This window comes from Sinocyclocheilus rhinocerous, unplaced genomic scaffold, assembly GCF_001515625.1.
Source record: "Sinocyclocheilus rhinocerous isolate Xijiao unplaced genomic scaffold, SAMN03320098_v1.1 scaffold3227, whole genome shotgun sequence".
Taxonomy (NCBI): Eukaryota; Metazoa; Chordata; class Actinopteri; order Cypriniformes; family Cyprinidae; genus Sinocyclocheilus; species Sinocyclocheilus rhinocerous.
In genome coordinates this window covers 265,665-284,257 of record NW_015656021.1, presented here as the reverse complement: position 1 = coordinate 284,257, position 18,593 = coordinate 265,665, and the positions used below count along the sequence as shown (strand labels likewise).

The 18,593-nt window shown below is 38.3% G+C and overlaps 1 protein-coding gene across 7 annotated transcripts in view; it reads left to right on the top strand.

Annotated features, from left to right (window-relative positions):
* The window catches only part of LOC107719251 (receptor-type tyrosine-protein phosphatase delta-like), a 35,344-nt gene extending 19,919 nt beyond the window's left edge, over nucleotides 1-15,425 (top strand). For all 7 annotated transcript variants that reach the window (XM_016526633.1, XM_016526630.1, XM_016526632.1 and 4 more), the window contains 3 exons: nucleotides 1,843-2,128; nucleotides 3,642-3,842; nucleotides 15,415-15,425. In XM_016526633.1, the coding sequence (XP_016382119.1) occupies nucleotides 1,843-2,128; nucleotides 3,642-3,824 (469 nt within the window). In that variant the 3' untranslated portion in view covers nucleotides 3,825-3,842; nucleotides 15,415-15,425. The remainder of the gene's footprint in view (nucleotides 1-1,842; nucleotides 2,129-3,641; nucleotides 3,843-15,414) is intronic.
* The last annotated feature ends 3,168 nt before the right edge of the window (nucleotides 15,426-18,593 follow it).

Genomic DNA, 18,593 nt, shown 5'->3' with positions numbered 1-18,593 from the left:
TGTGTGTGTGTGTGTGTGAGTGTGTGTGTGTGAGGCTGTAAAGAGGGCGTTTACCGCTGTCACCTGTAACCCGCGGGTCGCCGGCCAGGTGCATGCAGTCAGCCGTTATCGCAACAAAAGAGAAAGTCCATCCAAGCGCATGATTGAATGTCAGAGAGGTCACTGGACGGACAGACGGAGGGTTCTTGAGTGGCAGTGATTTCAGAAGTATTTCTCATGAAACTTGTCAAGAACACGTCCTCATCATATTTCACCTCTAAAATCAAAACAAAGACACTGATTTTACATAAAGGAAATGAAGCCTTGCTAGTAGCAGTGGTTTATTTTATGAAAGTACTGTAGGCAGTTTTTTTCTTGGCTACAACATCTCCAAACTTTTCCACTATTATTGCCCCCTCAAAATATTGTCCATTTAACACGTTGACCTATTGTGACAACATCCCATCTTGAAACACCAAACAATTAAAGGAAAAAAAGAGTAAACGGTTATGTACAAAAATCATACCAAACCATTGTTTTAGCAAATAAAAATGGTAATTAATACGTTATAATTCAAGCACATGTGAAAACATTCCACAGTAAAAATGTGACAACTTGCTCTGAAGTTGATGAAAAATGCTCTTGTCCTGAAAACAATTCAGTCATTCAGTTCAAATAGTTTAAAGGACAGCATTTATACAAAAAGACCCCAATTTAAGAAAACTATAAATAATAATAATAATATTTAAATACTACTACTATTACTACTACTAATAATAATATAATTAAAAATGCCTAAAATCTAAAGATATTAGATTGTATTCACTTCCATGACATTTCCCAGTCTAGAAATCACACTTTTAAAATTATATTCAGCTGATGAACAATGTGCAACACAAGTATTTAGTAAAACAGTCCCTTTTAATTAGATTGAACTATACTGATGGTGGAAGCTAAGCAAGGCTTGTCTTGGTTAGTTCTTGGATGAGGCTTTGGTTTCCACCGCAACTCAAACACAAAATATGCAGCACAGGTGAATCGGAGACACTCAATTGTTTGTAAATGTGAGTGGATGGATTCATGCTTGCTGCAGTGCATTCTGGGATTGTCTTATCTGTGAATGATACATGTGAGGTTGCTTCCTGGAGGGCCACAGTCCAGGAGACTTTAGCTCCAACCCGAATCAAACACACCTGGACCAGCTAATCAAGATCTTCAGACTCATTAGGAACTTAGTTCGGCCTAAAAGAGTGGAATTATTTTGCTGTCTGACTTTGTGAATGGTCTACATGCCAGGTTCTCCTCAAAATGGGTTTTGGAGACTTTAAATGTGTGTTAGTGGAAGTTCTGTGTGCGGGAGAGCTGGTGTTCATTGACTCAAGAGCGTCGTTGATTAAGAATTCTCTCTCGCTCACGTCTTCGTGCAGGAAGAGCGCTAATGTGAGCGTTTGTGGAGCTCTGGTCGTAATGAAGGGCTCTGATCTCAGGTGTTTCATGGAGAAGTGCCTGTGGTTGACGTCAACGGCTGCACTTCAAGAAGTTTTGGCCTCTTCAAAGTGATGGAAAGAGGAAAGTAGATGGAGGCTTTTAGAGTCTGTAGATGGAGGTTAGAGAGGGTGAGAGGCTAAATGGAGGGGTTGTTTTCCTCTGATAGCGAGCACAGGTGTACGCCACGTTCATCCACTCCAGAATCTCTGCCATTGAATACTGTTTGACTGTTCCGCGTTCAAGACAGAAATGCAAAGAGAGTCCCATTGATTTCACAGATTGAATGCGTGTAAGAAACAAAAATGTATCAAAGTGCCTGAACACAAACTTCACCAAACCTTTGCCCTCGTTTCTGTTGTCTGTTGTGCCTAACAGTGCCGGCGTGGGTCGGACCGGCTGCTTCATCGTCATCGACGCCATGCTGGAGCGAATCAAACACGAGAAGACGGTGGACATCTACGGTCACGTGACGCTCATGCGTGCACAGAGGAACTACATGGTCCAGACGGAAGACCAGTATGTCTTCATTCACGACGCGCTCCAGGAGGCCGTCACCTGCGGCACCACCGAGGTTCCCGCCAGGAACCTGTACGCATACATCCAGAAACTCACGCAGATCGAGTCCGGAGAGAACGTCACCGGGATGGAGCTGGAGTTTAAGGTAAGACGGATGTTAGCGGGAGTCGGGTTTGTTGACGTCTGTTTGTCACCGTAATTCCAAAACCAAAGAAACCAGCTAGCTGATTCATGAGTCTAAGTGAAGAGACCCAAGAACCCTAACCCTACTAAATCGCTACTTGACCAAACCTTGACCTTATATTTATTGATACGTCTGATCGTGGAAGCTTAGCAGGGTTTGGCTTGGTTAGTACTTGGACAAGGATTCGGATTTCCCAACAATCCAAAGACATGCAGCACAGGTGAATTCTCAGAAAAAGAGTCGCCCTTCCAATCACTACTAACAAAGAGAGGTTGTTCGAATGGTGCAGTGTTTTATCTAGTTTAGTTTATCTGTCTAGTGTCCCATCCGCTGACTCGTCTGATTATGGGAACTCTTGATCAGACTCCATCTGAACAGAAGGGGCCTCGAAGCGCCTCGATCATGTCACGTTTGCTCTGGAATGACGGCAGCAGAACCGCCGGCTTGGCCTCAGGAAGCTGCTCGTCTCTCTTCTGTTATTCCACCCCGCCGCGTTTTACTCGGCCTGCCGTTTGTCAAGCAGAAATCTGTTTACCGAGAGTAAGAAGGTGATCGAATGTCATGCCACATCATGAGATCTCGGCGAGTGGGGCCCCGGCCCTGCAGTCGACCCCGCTGGTGAGGCTTGGCTGCCGGTGTCTGGCCCGTCTCAGGCCCACCGCAGGCTCTCTTTACTCGGCCGCAGAGACAGTGTGGGGCCTGTGGTTTCTCCTGCAGGAACCCAGAGACCCCTGTGCCGTTCTCACGCTAACGCTAACCATTACTGCGCTCGCTTGTTTCAACATAAACCACATTTGCTTTGCTCTCTTGTTTTCATGACCAAGTTCAAGACGGTTAAAGACATTAAACATCCACCCCAGTGAAACACTGTGTTTATTCTGGTTTAACATCTATCTATCTATCTATCTATCTATCAATTCAAAATTGCTTTATTGGCATGACTGGAAATGATACAATATTGCCAAAGCTTAGTATACATGTACAAAAAGATAAAAATAATAACATAATAACAATAATAATTAAGTGAACATCACAGTAATATAATTGAATATTATAACATCTTAGAAATATTAAACTGTAACAAATTATAACGTGTGAACATTTGATACCACAGTCTTTAACATCTATCTATCTATCTGTCTATCTATCTATCTATCTATATATATATATATATATATATATATATCTGTCTGTCTGTCTGTTTTTTGTCAGACTATCTATCTGACCATCTGTCTGTCTATCTGACTAGTTATCAGTTTGTCTGTCTGTCTGTATATTTCTATATCTGTCCTTCTGTCTGTCTATCTTTCTGCCTTTCTGTCTTTCTTTCTTTCTGACTGAATGTCTGTCCAAATATTCACAAGGCCTTCAAACTTTCAATAACTCCTGTTTTCAAGTCAACATGTCTAGACAAACTTTTCCCATTGTTTTTTTTGTTTTTTTTAAAGCTGTTTATGATTTTTGTTTCTTGCAGCGGTTAGCGAACACAAAAGCTCAAACCTCACGGTTCATCAGTGCCAATCTGCCCTGCAACAAATTCAAGAACAGACTGGTTAACATCATGCCTTACGAGTCCACGCGCGTCTGTCTGCAGCCAATCAGAGGAGTCGAGGGCTCCGACTACATCAACGCCAGCTTCATCGACGGATACAGGTGAGCAGAAGAGCCCGGATCTGTCCGTCTGTGTGCGTTTGTGACCGTGAAGGTGAGTAAAACTTTAAAAAAAAAAAAAAAAAAAAAAACGTAATTTTAGATAAAAAGATTTGAGATAAAAAAAAGGTCTTAACAGTGGTGTTCTGTGGTAGATTATGCATTTTTATATCCTTTTTATTTGTTTATTTATTGCTGAAGAAAGTACTCTGAAAAATGGTATAGAAACGCATTTCAATCAGAAATTGCATTTGAATTAAATATGAAATTTTGTAGTAGGATGACAAAAATAGTATTTTCTTATAAAATGTGCTCCAATAATCTTTTCAGATTTGATTTACAACTTCTCTTTTTGTCTTTTTTACAGTGTAGAAGTAAATGTACACTTTTTATTAAGAATATTTACATATTAACTCCGTAGAGTCCAAATTCAAAATGGTCACTTTTTTTTTTTTTTTTCATTTTAACCTCAAATTTGTTTACCGTTTTGAACGGTCTGTAAACATGAATTTTTCAAAGTCATCCATGGTGGTTGGTTTAATTTGCATTCAATTCGATGACTCCAGGATAATTTTGCACTTTTAGGCTGATACTTTTTCGGCTGTGACTGAATGTAATATCCAGATTTTGAAAGAACACCAAGACATTTCCTCAAACTTCATGATCTCATGTGCCACTGTTGAGAAAACAGCAACGTGATTTTCTTTCAAATAGATTTGGTGCTCATTTTATTCATTTTTCTCTTTGCTGAAACCCCAGTGTTAACGATTATTCCTCTCAGTGCTGGTATTTGTGCTGATGCTTTTTGCATTCTGGTTGTATTTTGGCTTTTGCATGACTGATGTATTGTGTCTGTCCATCAGGAAAAGTGCCATCAGTACTGGCCAGCAGAGCGTTCAGCCAGATATCAGTACTTTGTGGTGGATCCAATGGCTGAATACAACATGCCGCAGTACATCCTGCGAGAGTTTAAAGTGACGGACGCACGGGTGAGACACCAGACCCTCGGCCCATCCTCTGCTCTGTGATTTGTGTATTATAATGCATATTCAGTCTGAGTAAAGCTCACAGGACTCTAATTCCATCACAGCATTTATTCTGATAAACACTCACGCATTCCTGCCGTTTTATATCTGTCTCTCTCTCTCTCATGTTGCTTATCTGGGATATACAAAATCACTAAAGAAATGCGAACTCTCTGAGCTTCTCGTCAGGAGCTTTTCAGCCGCCCACATCAGAGGATTTAGTGTCTGGAGTCACTCATTCACACGCTCAGGTGAAACGACACGCTTCTGAGCCGTGGGCAGCTGGAGCTCAAAACAGAAAAACACCCAAAACTACTGTGCTGATACCATGTAAATACCATATATCACCATATATATGTGATCCTTTTCCTTCCCTTTCTCTTTAATGCATAAATAATGCAGAATAAAAAAAATATTGATTTCTTTCAAATGAATGAAATCTTTCTGACCCCAGACTTTTGAACAGTAATATATCTCGTTGGATACTCAGTATCAACATGACGTTTCTTAATTATTGTTGTTTCTTGAGCTTCTCAGACTCGTTCAGGATGCGTCATGTACTCGTCATCGGTTTGACAAGCGCGGCGTCTGTCTCTCGCACGTAAATGTGAATGTAATGGATTCGTGTAACGCGTCAGAGATCAGCCGCAGCTCTTTTATTCTCATCCTGGGTCAAACAATTACAAGCACACGACGTCACAGTTGACATTCAGTTCATCGCAGTAAAAATAAATAAATAAATGAATAACCCTCAACCCTGTTACCACTTGATTTTCCGCCATTACAAAAATTACTTTACTTGAAATTGTTACACCCACAGGAAGTGACATCGTTTGATCATTTGTTCTGACAGGAAGACGAATACATGATTTAATTCCCTTTTTCACAATGTTTACACAAAACAGTGTTGATTGTATTTATTAAGCTCAGCCACTCAACACTGTTACTCAAGATAGAATTAATGAACAAAAAATATTGGTAACACTTTACTATAAGTTTATAGCTAACTTCCCTCATTAGTTAATGAATTAGCTAGCACTAATGAGCAATATATTTCTACAGCAGTTATTCATTTTTGTTGATGTCAGTTAATAAGTTAATGTTTTTAGGAATTAAAATGTCGTATAAATCAGTGTGAATGATATATGAACAAACCTCTCAGTAAAAACCTTCAGAATATAGACGGGAATAAAGCTCTAAGTTTCGGTGTGTGTAAGTGCTGCTGAACTGGAGAAAAAACTCTTTAAAGATATGGATTTGAATTGAAATCTACTGTACAGACGCAAATAAATAAAGTGCAAAAAAAAATGTTGGATGTTTTCTTTCCTCTAATGCTGATAGAAGACGTGATATGGAAGCAAAATTGACCAGTGCTTAAAATAACAATGGTTTCGCCTGCAATTAGCAAAATATTATAAATAAGTCTCTTTAAATCCAGGTTAGACTCAGTCAACTCTGATCACATGTTATGGTTTGGAATATCAGAGCTCCAGCTGACGGGTTGTGTTGTGATTGATCCGCAGTGCTGGCGTGGGCAGGACGGGCGTCTTCATCACGCTCAGCATCGTTCTGGAGCGCATGCGCTATGAAGGAGTGGTGGACATCTTCCAGACGGTCAAGATGTTGAGAACACAGCGGCCGGCGATGGTCCAGACTGAAGTACGTAACCGTTCTCACTTCTTCACTTCAGTCAGGATGTAAAACACAAATTAAAACAGCACATTACAGCGAATAACATCCAGGGGTGCATTTCCCAAAAGCATCGTTAGCCAACTATGGTCGCAAGTTCCATCGTTACCAACATAGTTCAACGATTTGGTGTTTCCCGAAAACATAGTTCAAACGAACATTCGCAAACAGCGTCGCAAACTTGCGTGGTAGGAACTACAGCTCTCCACCTGTGGTTAGAAGCATAGTTTCTTGTTAGTAAGATATGTGGACTTAAATAAATTATGCTTTTGGGCACAATAAGCAAGCTAACATGCAGTACAATCTATATTTTCCATTCTATTTAAATATATTGTAATCGATATATATATTTTAGCGCGTCCTCAGTTAGCGCCGAGGGAACCTCGGAGTATGACGTAAGACGAAACCCGCGATGAATCTAACATCAAATAAAGCAAAATGACGGGGAACAAAATATAGTAAATTAGTCATCAGGTGCCATGTTCAGTACAGCAGCATCTCAGAGATCTCGAATCAATTAATTAGCTGACGTTATTACTCCATCTCATGCTCATGACGTCATTAACGACGGCCCTAAATTGTTGAACTAATGTGGTTCAAACGACGGCTATGCGACCGTGTTCGTGAAACAGTCGTGACTGGCTAGTTAGTTTCCACAACAATGCATCGTACTATGGTGGTTAATCAGTGAGTTACGTCGTTGTACGGGAAACGCACCCCAGGTCAGGTTAGTGATTGGACTTTCAGATGTCCTCTATGATTTTAGTCTGAAGAGTTTGTGACGGAACGAACGGACGCTCGGCTTTGTTCGGCCCGCAAACGCTCGTTCTCATTTATAACGACAAACCCTTCTGGTTAGCCATGCAAATTGGTTCAGATAAGCAATTTCACAGCTAACCCGCACAATGGCCTTTCCCAGCGTCAATGGGGGAAATTATTTTCTGCGATCAATGCGGACAGCGAGGTGATGAGGCTCGAATCTCACGCTCGGCGCAACACAATCCCTGCTTTTCACCTCGCAGACACGCGACGCAAAAGCGCGGCATTAGAGCCGGGTTGATGTGTTGCTATGGAGACGAGAGGAGCCGCGCATCCGTGAATTCACAGAGAAACCCATAAAGCCGTTCAGAGGATGTCAAGTTACAAGAGATTGTGTTTCAAACGTCATGGCTTCTTTCTGCCTAAATTCATGCGGCTTCATTTAGGAAACTAGATTATCATCATGGAATACACTGCGTTTGCTTTCTGAACTGATGTTGCTGCTCCTGTTGTGAGCGATTCATCAGTGCACGTTATTCCAAATTGTCTTCAAGATTTTGCATTGACATGTAATAATAATGATAATAATGTCATTGGAATTGTTAATTTTTACCACCTGTCATATACACTTCCCAATGGATAAATGGATGGATTTTTCTCACACATTTTCTCTTCTCCCAGCTTCCTGTTATATCAGCATATTTATTATATAACTAAATATATGACCATATAATTTACCATTTTGTCTTTATTATCTAAATTTTTTTTAGATTGTAGTTAACGATGCATTATGTGAAAAAAGAAAAGAAAATGAAGTCATGCATCAACCCTGTTACCATCATATGTGTCCCATATTAAATTATGTACTATAATTATAAATTTAAAACCAAACAAAAAAACTTCAACATAATCATTTTTTTAAGATGTAAGTTCTCCTAGGACAAGCTCATCTTTTTCGCTTTGTGGAAAATAAGTACTCTTTAGTGTATTATTTGTTTATTTAGTTTTAATAATATATTTAAGCGTGAACTGAATGTAATGTTTTCAGACACTTAGTTGTGTCAGCATGTTAATTACAATTAAACGAATATGTATTGTAGTTTACATTTACATCAAATGCAATTAGCTGAACTTTACAGTGTTTTTGCCCCACTTAAGTAGGAAGGTTGTACAAACCAGACCATTAACGGTGGTTTTAAACTTCTCTTTATGTTCAGAACATGACAAACACTTCTTCAAAAATTCTTTACACTTTTCCAGTCATTTTTCCTTAACAAAATAAAGATCTTAATAGAAAAATAAATTTCTTAGTTTCTGCATGTTCTAATGAGTGATATTGTTTCAAATCATGAAACAGGTTTGTGTGACGAGTATCTTCAACACAGTTTGCAGTGCAGGCTGCAATATTAATATTACATTTTTTTTGTCTCTTTTAAATGCACATTTGACAGTAGCTTGAGTTTGGATGCAGATTCATATTTATGTTTATTATCAAAAACAGGAACATCTGTAAACATTGTAATAACCTCATTTTTATATGGTGAAATTTAATTATTGTGACTGAGTTTTATTGAAATGAACCTTTGGTCTTCCATAGTAGTGTGCATTTAGATCATGATAACCACAGTTAAAACTACACATACAGTGCCTCAATACCATGGTAACAATGTAACTATGGTTTCTAGGTATTTGTATGAAAAACAGCAGTCTAAATACATTTAGTATAAATGCACAAATGCTACGGCTTAATCCAAAAATACTGTAATTATATTCCATTTCCCTTCCAGAAGCGCTGTTTCCTTCCGCTTTTAGCGCATAAACATTATATCGAACATTTATCAAACTTCTGTTATCATTTTATCGAGGAAAATTATATTGCGATAATTATCGTTATTGTTTTATCACCCAGCCCTACATGAATGGCATGTGTACATATATATATATATATATATATATGTAATTATGAAGTTTAAATTTAGTGCATTTAAAATATATTAACTTGAAATTGAATAACACACTAGAGTTTTTCATGTGCTTTAGTATGCTAGTCAACACATCAAAATAAGTGTACTTCTTTAAAACACCACAAACGATTATTAAAACATAATGATTTAAAATGAACTTTAAAGTAAAACTTTAATTTGACATTATTACAAAGGTCATTTTTTAAAAGTGTACTTTAGAAACAGTCATGAATGTGTCTCTCTTTAAGTCACTTAAAGGGAACATCGGATGCCCAGTTTCCACTAGTTGGAATGATACTTCAGGGTCTTCGTGAAATGTCTGTAACATACTTTGGTTAAAATTCCTCAATAATGGTGTAAAACAACACCCTTTTTACTTTGTCAAGAACAGCTCTGTTCACAGCGAGCTGTTTGGTGTATGTCTCTTTAAATGATAATGAGCTGCTGCTGACCCCACCCCCTCTCTTCTGTGGGGCGTTGACACAAGACACGTGAATATACGGCTTGGAGGTGTTCCGATTCAAATAGCTAGCTATCTATGTAGAAACAGATTGAAACAGCTCGCTGGATGACACAGTCTCAGACTCAGACAGCCCAAAACGAACTGGCTGCGTGTTTTCTTTTCTTTTTTGAGCTGGCAGACACACCAGACACCTAAATGCAAAAAATAAATGAATAAAAATAAAAAAGTGAAAATTTAATCTGATGTCCCTTTTAAGTGACATTTTATTTCAGTAATATTATATTATCTGCAGGCACAATTTTTTATTTGTTTAAATATACTTTTAAGATTTGAAGTACATTACAAATGCACAATCAGTTTTTCTTTTGCGTTCTTTTGAAAAGATGATCTTCAAAAGTCAACCCTGTTACCATGATTTTATATAGTAAATAGTTCATAATTTAAAAAGTTATATATGTAGAAATATCAGCAATTAATAATCTTTGTAATGAACTGTCAAACTAAACTATAAAACTTTCCATTCTGTTACCATCAACCCTGTTACCTTTCTGAATAATGTCCTACATATATTAAAGTTTGTATTAAATCCCCATTGAAACGTCTAGATGAGTAGTTGTGCAGGTTTAAGATAAATTAACACACACATCTGATCCGACTGAATGTTTGGCACAGATCTGACCCGTCTCTCTGTCTCTGTCTCTCAGGATCAGTACCAGTTTTGTTACAGAGCTGGGTTGGAGTATCTCGGGAGCTTCGACCACTATGCAACATAGGATCTTCGTCCCGCTGTCAGGGAGACGGATCGGCCATCGGACATCCAGCGGTCATTTAATTCTTCTGAGCCATAAATACCTGCTTGTGAAAAGAACTTAAACTCTTCGATTATATGTTGGATGTGCAACGTAAACCTAGAAATACTTACAAACGACAATAAAAAGACAAATATCCAGGTGGACCAAGAAAAATCACCCTGATCTGATTTCAAAAAGTAAATAATGAATGAATAAATAGTAATAATGATAATAATAATAATTTCAGACAGGTGAATCTAGACTGCTGAAGTGCGGAATAATCGCTGCTTCGAGGATTCATGAATCATAAAGGAGTCAACGAACACAGACGCTGTGAGACGGGGAGCTCGAGACACAGTGTAAAGAGAATTTGTTTTGTTCCACAATCAATACGAGGAGATACGTCACTGATGAAGAGAGGAGACTTCATCACGACCACCACCATCATCATCATCGCCATCATCGCCATCATCGAAGAAGACTAAACGAACAGAGCTGAAGTAATAACTACGACACGTAATCAACCACACCGATAACGCATACCAGCTTTTGTTTCACATTTCGTGATGTTTTCCTCTCTTTTATGACAGAAATCAGCCTAGACTGACCGTTTTTTCTCATGTCTTTGTATGGGTTAGGGTTAGGGTATGTTCATGTATGTCCTGATGTTCGCACCCATGTGCCCTCCTTCATTCATCGTTTTGCTGGTGGTTTGTGGCGTTTTGTTTGAAACACACATGCTGAATCATGGGGTGGGCAGAGTATAAAGGTTAGAAGATATCTCAGTTCTTCTATGAGCAGAGAGAGAGAGAGAGATATTAATAAATTCTTTATTTATATAACCTTGAAATGTATATTCACAAAATATAGATATATAGATGATATAATATATGGGAATGATGGTGGGTTTTCCGCTGGAATGCACATCAGCAGGACGGACGATCTTTTCTTGTGCAATAACTAGACGTTTTACGGCCGGAGGGTTCGATTTGCGTCGGTTTAACGAGGACGGGGCGATCGTCGTCATGTTCACGAGCTCATGGGTCAAAGGTCATCGTCATGCATCTGTTAGGCCACAGGTACGAAGATGTCCACGTGTTCATTCTTTTGCATTTAGAGTGCCTTATATTTATGCCTGTTCTTTTCTACGATATTCATTTAACGACGTGTATAGTTTAAGTAGTTCATGTACGAGTATTTATCGATTGATTTCCCACGCGTACGGATTTATATTCTATGAAATTATATATGCAAATACGTAATTCCATCATTACTGTTTAATTTTCTGTGGCCTTAATTTGGCTCAGAGAAAAAAAAAAACGACAAGGGTACGAAAAAGAAAGTGTTCGATAACCGTCAGGCCCGATACTGTTAAGTCATTTCTTTTATAGTTAATCGTTAGAGTTCCCAAACGGCACCGAGACGAATTAATTACGTCTTTTAAAGACCAAGCTTTAGCGTCAAATTCCCTGTTGTTTTCAGTCATCGGTGGCAGAAAATGGTGTCAAATAAATGCCAAAATAAATGAAAGACCCTGAAAATCCTGCAAAGCTCTTGCCGATTAGCTACTAAGTATTTTATCGTGCGAATTTCGCAGCTAGAATATTACAATTCAACACTTGAACCTCACTGGCTTTGTGGATGTGCATTCCAGATGCTTTTTTCCCCTTTCTTGTTTCAAATAGAGAAAGCGTTTTATTGTTTTGACTCTTTCTGTTGTTGATTTCGGATGTTTTCATCATCATATGTCGAGCAACAGGCAGCCGTTGCGTAACTGTCAGCGCCACCTAGTGTTCAGCGCTTCGATGTGCTCCACGTCGGCTTTTCTTTCCCTGTTCTGGATCTTATTTGATATGCATGAGTTCAACTGCAGTGGGGGCGAGTAGGAAGAATTGCACTTTGTATCTCTTTATCTCTATGCACTGCCCTACTGATTCCGCACCCATTACGGATTTTACTTGAACCCGACTGTACGAATCTCCTTCAGACTTCACTTGGTGTGTATGTAAATAACACAGAAAAGAGACTACCCAAGTAATAAGAGAGAGAGAGAAAAAAATAAGAGAAAGGAAAAGCAAATCGGTTGCGGAAAAAAAGCATCTTTAGCAGGTGATTTCGAAGCGTCACTTCTTCCCCCGTTGAAAGACTGAAGCGTCACGAGCGCAAACGTACACGTGGTGTTTCTAAGCTCCCTGTTACTCTCACATCTGGATGCATAGACTGAAATTAATTCAATTCAATTGTAAAGAAAAAATGGCTTGTTAAAAAAAGAATCATGAAATTACCTCTGATTAGTTGTAAATGTAAACTGTTTTTGATTTGATTTGATTTGATTTTTTTTTCTTTCTGAATGAATGGAGTGCTTTTTATTTTCATACTTAGATGACATTGGTGAAAAGACACATCTGTACGAGAAGCCGTCCTTCTGTACTTTGCTGACACAAGTTCCATTTGTTATAAATGAATTCTATTAAAAAATGTAAGTGTTATGCACACGCGTTTCCTTCCTTCGCTCATGTGAGCCGACGACCATCAGCGGGAATCAGTCCACGAATACTTCAACTCTGTTATGGGAATACATCACAGCGGTTGGTATTCATTTATTTTCTAATATTGTTCAAAGCACAAAAATATTGCCTGTAAACAATGCGGTGTGGTTGTATTTGTTAGTTAAAGCTATTCATAATTTTTGCACTGACCTTCAACCCTGTAACATTTTGAATGTAACAGGGTTGATATTTTTAAAAGCCAAAAGTCATGGATGGTTGGATTGATTGATTGATTTTTCATCTTGAGGATTAGTAATGTGTACTTACAGTATCTAGTCATCATCTAGTACTGATTTTTTTTTTTTTCCCAAATATATATTAGCTTTCTGTCAGGTTATTCAAGTACTAAGCATGTCAAAATGAAACGGTGAGCTCAAAATTTAATTGTTTAGCTGATTTGTTGATTGCATTCCTATTCTGCTGTATGATTGTTCATATTTCATTCATTTAGCCATCTTCAGGATGTTGCACTGCAATAGTGGAGCACATTTATATTGGTTTTGTGAAGCCGAATGGAAATGTATTGAGTAAAAGCCAATCAGATAGGAATCCAGTGCATCGAGCAGCATGAAGTGAGTGTAAATGCCCTCCGTGATAATCCTGCAGAGGTTTCTGATGTTTTATGTCACACGAGAGAGAAACTCACACCGTCTGAGCAAAACAGAGCGAGAATGATCTGATGAAAGACGAGTGCTTATGAGAACAAATGGAGATTTGAGAGAGAAAGCTGGGCAGCAGTAACTGGAATGAAGGTTAATGATTCACCGCTGCCATGCATGTGCTCAAATCCCACAATGCATCTGTTCTGTGTTTAGAACTCTCCTGCTCTCCTTCAGGTTGTCTAGCAGAAAGAAAACTGCAGTTATGTCACATCCAATGCCTTCCAGAGGGCATACATAATGTGGGAAGTTTGTGTTTCTGTGAGTATGAATTATTCAGTAAAACGCCATTTATAATTCGCTGCACTGTAAAGTGGCTGAAGGTCTGCTAATGTGATCCTGATGCGACTGCAGTGACGTCACTTCCTTTCACGAAGTTATCGTTTGAAGGTTACCGTGTTTTCTGGAGTTACGCTGCCATGACAACAAGCTGAAAGTTAGATGTGAACTGACAGAGACGAGTTAAGATGTGCATGTTGAAGTCTAACATTTTGCGTATTGTTCGCTGTACTTACAATGTTTGTTTTTTCCTTCTTTTAAAAGCCCGAGGGGAAAATCTGAATTATTTTCTGTGTTAATCAACATTATGCCACAAAAGCTGTGGACAGAGTTTGACACGTAATAAACCCCGAACAAAGCTTTGACCTGGGATACGAGAAAGTATTTTAACACCAATATCACGCAGCAATGATATGTTTAAAGGAATATCTGATTTCTGTGGAAGCTTGTTTCCACCACGGAATAAAAATATGTTTGCCAGTTTGTCTTAAAATTCTGATTTTTTTTCTCAGAATTCTGAGTTTATACACAGCAATGCTGTTTCTGCCACGGAATAATTATTATTTATTTTTTTTAAACCTGCAACATTTTATCTCACATTTCTGACTTTTTTTCTCACAAATAAAACCTCTAAATTCTGACATTTTTTCAAGTTCTTGTAATTGTGTAATAAACTCTTAATTGCAATTTTTACATCTTGCATTTCTGATTATTATTTCTCAAAATTCTGAGTTTTCATCTCAGAAGTTATACATTCAGAATTACGATTTTACATCTTGCAATTTTGGCTGTTTCTCAGAATTATGAGTTTACATATTGCTATTCTGAATTTTCTGAATCTACATTTCGCAATTTTTTTTCTACAGAATTATGTTATTCATTTATTTTATTTTCTGAAAAAAAAAAAGAATTGTAAGGTTTTTTTTATAACTTTTGCAATTACATTTAGTATATATATATATTTTTTTATTTATTTCCTTCTGTGGTGGAAACAAGCTTCCATAGATGTCTGTGGTTTGTGTTGATGTTGAATTGACTCCATCACACTCATGGAGCTGCAGTCAGTTCGTATCGATTCAAGCGTCACATGACGTTGTGCAGTGTTTGGTAATATTCCCGTGAAGCTCTTTTCACCTGAGCGCTGCAGCCCTGAATAAAGCCTGCGCCGTTCGCTTTGACCTCCGGGCACACCGAGTCGATTATTCCAGGCTGGCAACAGCGAAGACTTCATCAGCCTAATCAAAATAAATCACCAGAGCAGCAGAAAGTGAGCGGCGTTAAGCTCTTTGCTGTTTCCCCCGAGACCCGCGGCCTCTTAACGGCAAGCAAATCCATTATAGCGGGAGCAGATGTGGCAACTCAGCGTTCAGAGCCGGTTTAGCTGGAGAACCCGCGATACGCCGCTCGACCGCCATCGAGGACTCCAGTCATAAACCTGCTGTAATGAAAAAAGTGCATTTCACCAGGATAGTGCGTGGAAAATCGAGTGGGAACGCCACAGTTCCTGCTGTTCCCTGCAGCGAGAGAATCAGCCTCTAATTCAAATAAGATGTCAAGTGCTGATCTTTTTATTTTCTGTGACAGTCGGAGGCGGTTTGGAGTTCGGGATCATTTCAACTGATAGTCGCCCTGCTGGAACCCTATCAGGCTTTTTCTGGAAGCCTGGACGGAATGATAATTAGGAATAAAGCTCCTGCGATGTACGTATATACTGACTGCAGAAATGCTCACGGATTGAGCTGCAAATATTTGACCATGTCTGAACGCAAACTGGCCTTATGCTGCACTTTAATATCCACAATCAAGCAGCATTCGCCACACACGTATGTAATCTGACGTATTTCTGTGTGGAACAGATTTCATTGGTATTTAGTACCGTGAGAAACCAAGGGTGTGTTTACATGACAATGAATGTACTAAAACTGCAAAGGCGACTACGACTGCAAAAGCGACTGAAAAGGCTGTATTATTCATGCCAGGCCAGTAGGTGGCGATGTCAGTTTGTGAAGAAACACTACGTGCCTGCGATATTACATATTCTGATAGACTGAACACAATACGCATGAAGTCAGTTTTCAAAATTTAACTTTTTTTGTAGTTCACACAGAGACAAGAACGGTATTGTTTTCAAAAATGTCTTTAACCTTTTATACACTGAAAAAACAAACATAAAATAAAAAAATAAAAACTTTTTTCAATAAAATGTATAGTAAAGTATAGAATTAAGTAAGTCTACTTAATTTATGTAAAATTAGCAACAAAAAAGTAAATTTAACATGGCCAGCTAGAGTTTGATGAGTAATTTCTACTTAATTATTTTATGTTAACTCTGCAATACTCAAGCACATTTCACTCAGTCACGGTTTGTAAACTGTACTCGATATAGCACTGAGACAAATCATGCTGTTAAAGCATGTGGTTCACTTACAAGCATGCAAGCAAGCAAATAGACAGCTTGTGATCCTTTTCAGATAATATATAGTAATAGTTTCACAGAGACCTCCATACTTGGTACACGACACACAATGAAAAATGGTAACCTTACTAATTATTCATGCCCCAGTGCATGCTGGGAAAAACAGGATCATCACATAAAACTACTTTTTTTCAGAGAAGGCCAATTTGAACTCATTTTAATTTTTAATCCATCTCACCTCCGGTGCTTGGCGGTTTGACAAAAAAAGAAAAAATCTAAGTATATAATAATAGAAAAATTACTCAAGTACTTGTAAGTAAATATTAATTTTCAGCTTTATTTACTTGACCTAAGAATCTATTTTTACATTGTATATTATTATCAGCACCAGATGGAATTTGTGAATTTTTTTCAGCATTTTCTTGCACTAATTTATGGGACAAAAACTTCAAACATGGTAAAATGTGTTAAATGGACCCGAGAGTACTATTCTCTTATTGGTAGCTGAAAAATTTAGCACAAAACCTAAATATTAAATAAATGAACACACCAGGGATGGGATGTATATCACTTTGTCAATGATGCCTGTTCCAATTCTGCAGGTTCGGTGTGAGTCTGTTTATTATAGTAGAGGAATGTGTCACACGTTTATGAAGTCATGGGAGCACATTGAGTGGATGTGTATTTCCCTTAGAGGAATGATTGATCTCAATCAATCTGTCTCAAACATTATGCTGTACTTTTCCTATCATTGAAACTGAATGAACAAGTCTACTTTTGCTCAAGCTTGCATTTATTATGTGTGTGGCTTTAGAGGAACAGAAAACTCTTTCTCGGATTTCTGTGGATATGACATATTTGCTTTCTGTATTCAGTGTTACATCATAGATCTAACTTTAACCCAAAAATTACAGGGCAGTGACTGGTTAATAGGAAGTTAAAGGTATATTCACCCAAAAATTAAAATTCTATCATCTTTTACTCGCCCTCAAATTGTTCATCTTTGACACAAGTGGAGATTTTTGAATATTCTCTCCTAGTTTTTCTCCTGCATTGAAATTTTTAAGTTTCGAAATGCTCATAAAGACATGATAAACGTAATCCATATGAACCAAGTAATTTAAGTCTACTGAATACAATGAACAGATTTAATTTAGGCATTTTTCAAAATATGAATATTTATCAAAATGATGAGGTAATATTGAAAAAATCTATGATTTATGGATGAACTGTCCTTTTAAGCAACATTTACAACTACATATAGTAACTATTACACTGCCTAATGCACTTCAAATTGACGACTTATATATCTGTTAACTTGGAATGAAAAATGCGTTGAATGACCCTATACTAAAAGGTACTTAGCAAATACAGATGGCAGAGTAGCTATTGAATAAAACAAAATCGCATAGTCAACAAATTTGAAAATCTGACATCCAGGAAATAATATGTCTGCAGCAGTTTTACCACAAATACAGAAAAGTGATACCACCACAACCACCAGAAATACTTAATTGTGTCTGCTTTACAATGAAACACAAGGGGAGCAGATGTGGCAACTCAGCGTTCAGAGCCGGTTTAGCTGGAGAACCCGCGATACGCCGCTCGACCGCCATCGAGGACTCCTGTCATAAACCTGCTGTAATGAGAAAAGTGCATTTCACCAGGATAGTGCGTGGAAAATCGAGTGGGAACGCCACAGTTCCTGCTGTTCCCTGCAGCGAGAGAATCAGCCTCTAATTCAAATAAGATGTCAAGTGCTGATCTTTTTATTTTCTGTGACAGTCGGAGGCGGTTTGGAGTTCGGGATCATTTCAGCTGATAGTCGCCCTGCTGGAACCCTATCAGGCTTTTTCTGGAAGCCTGGACGGAATGATAATTAGGAATAAAGCTCCTGCGATGTACGTATATACTGACTGCAGAAATGCTCACGGATTGAGCTGCAAATATTTGACCATGTCTGAACGCAAACTGGCCTTATGCTGCACTTTAATATCCACAATCAAGCAGCATTCGCCACACACGTATGTAATCTGACGTATTTCTGTGTGGAACAGATTTCATTGGTATTTAGTACCGTGAGAAACCAAGGGTGTGTTTACATGACAATGAATGTACTAAAACTGCAAAGGCGACTACGACTGCAAAAGCGACTGAAAAGGCTGTATTATTCATGCCAGGC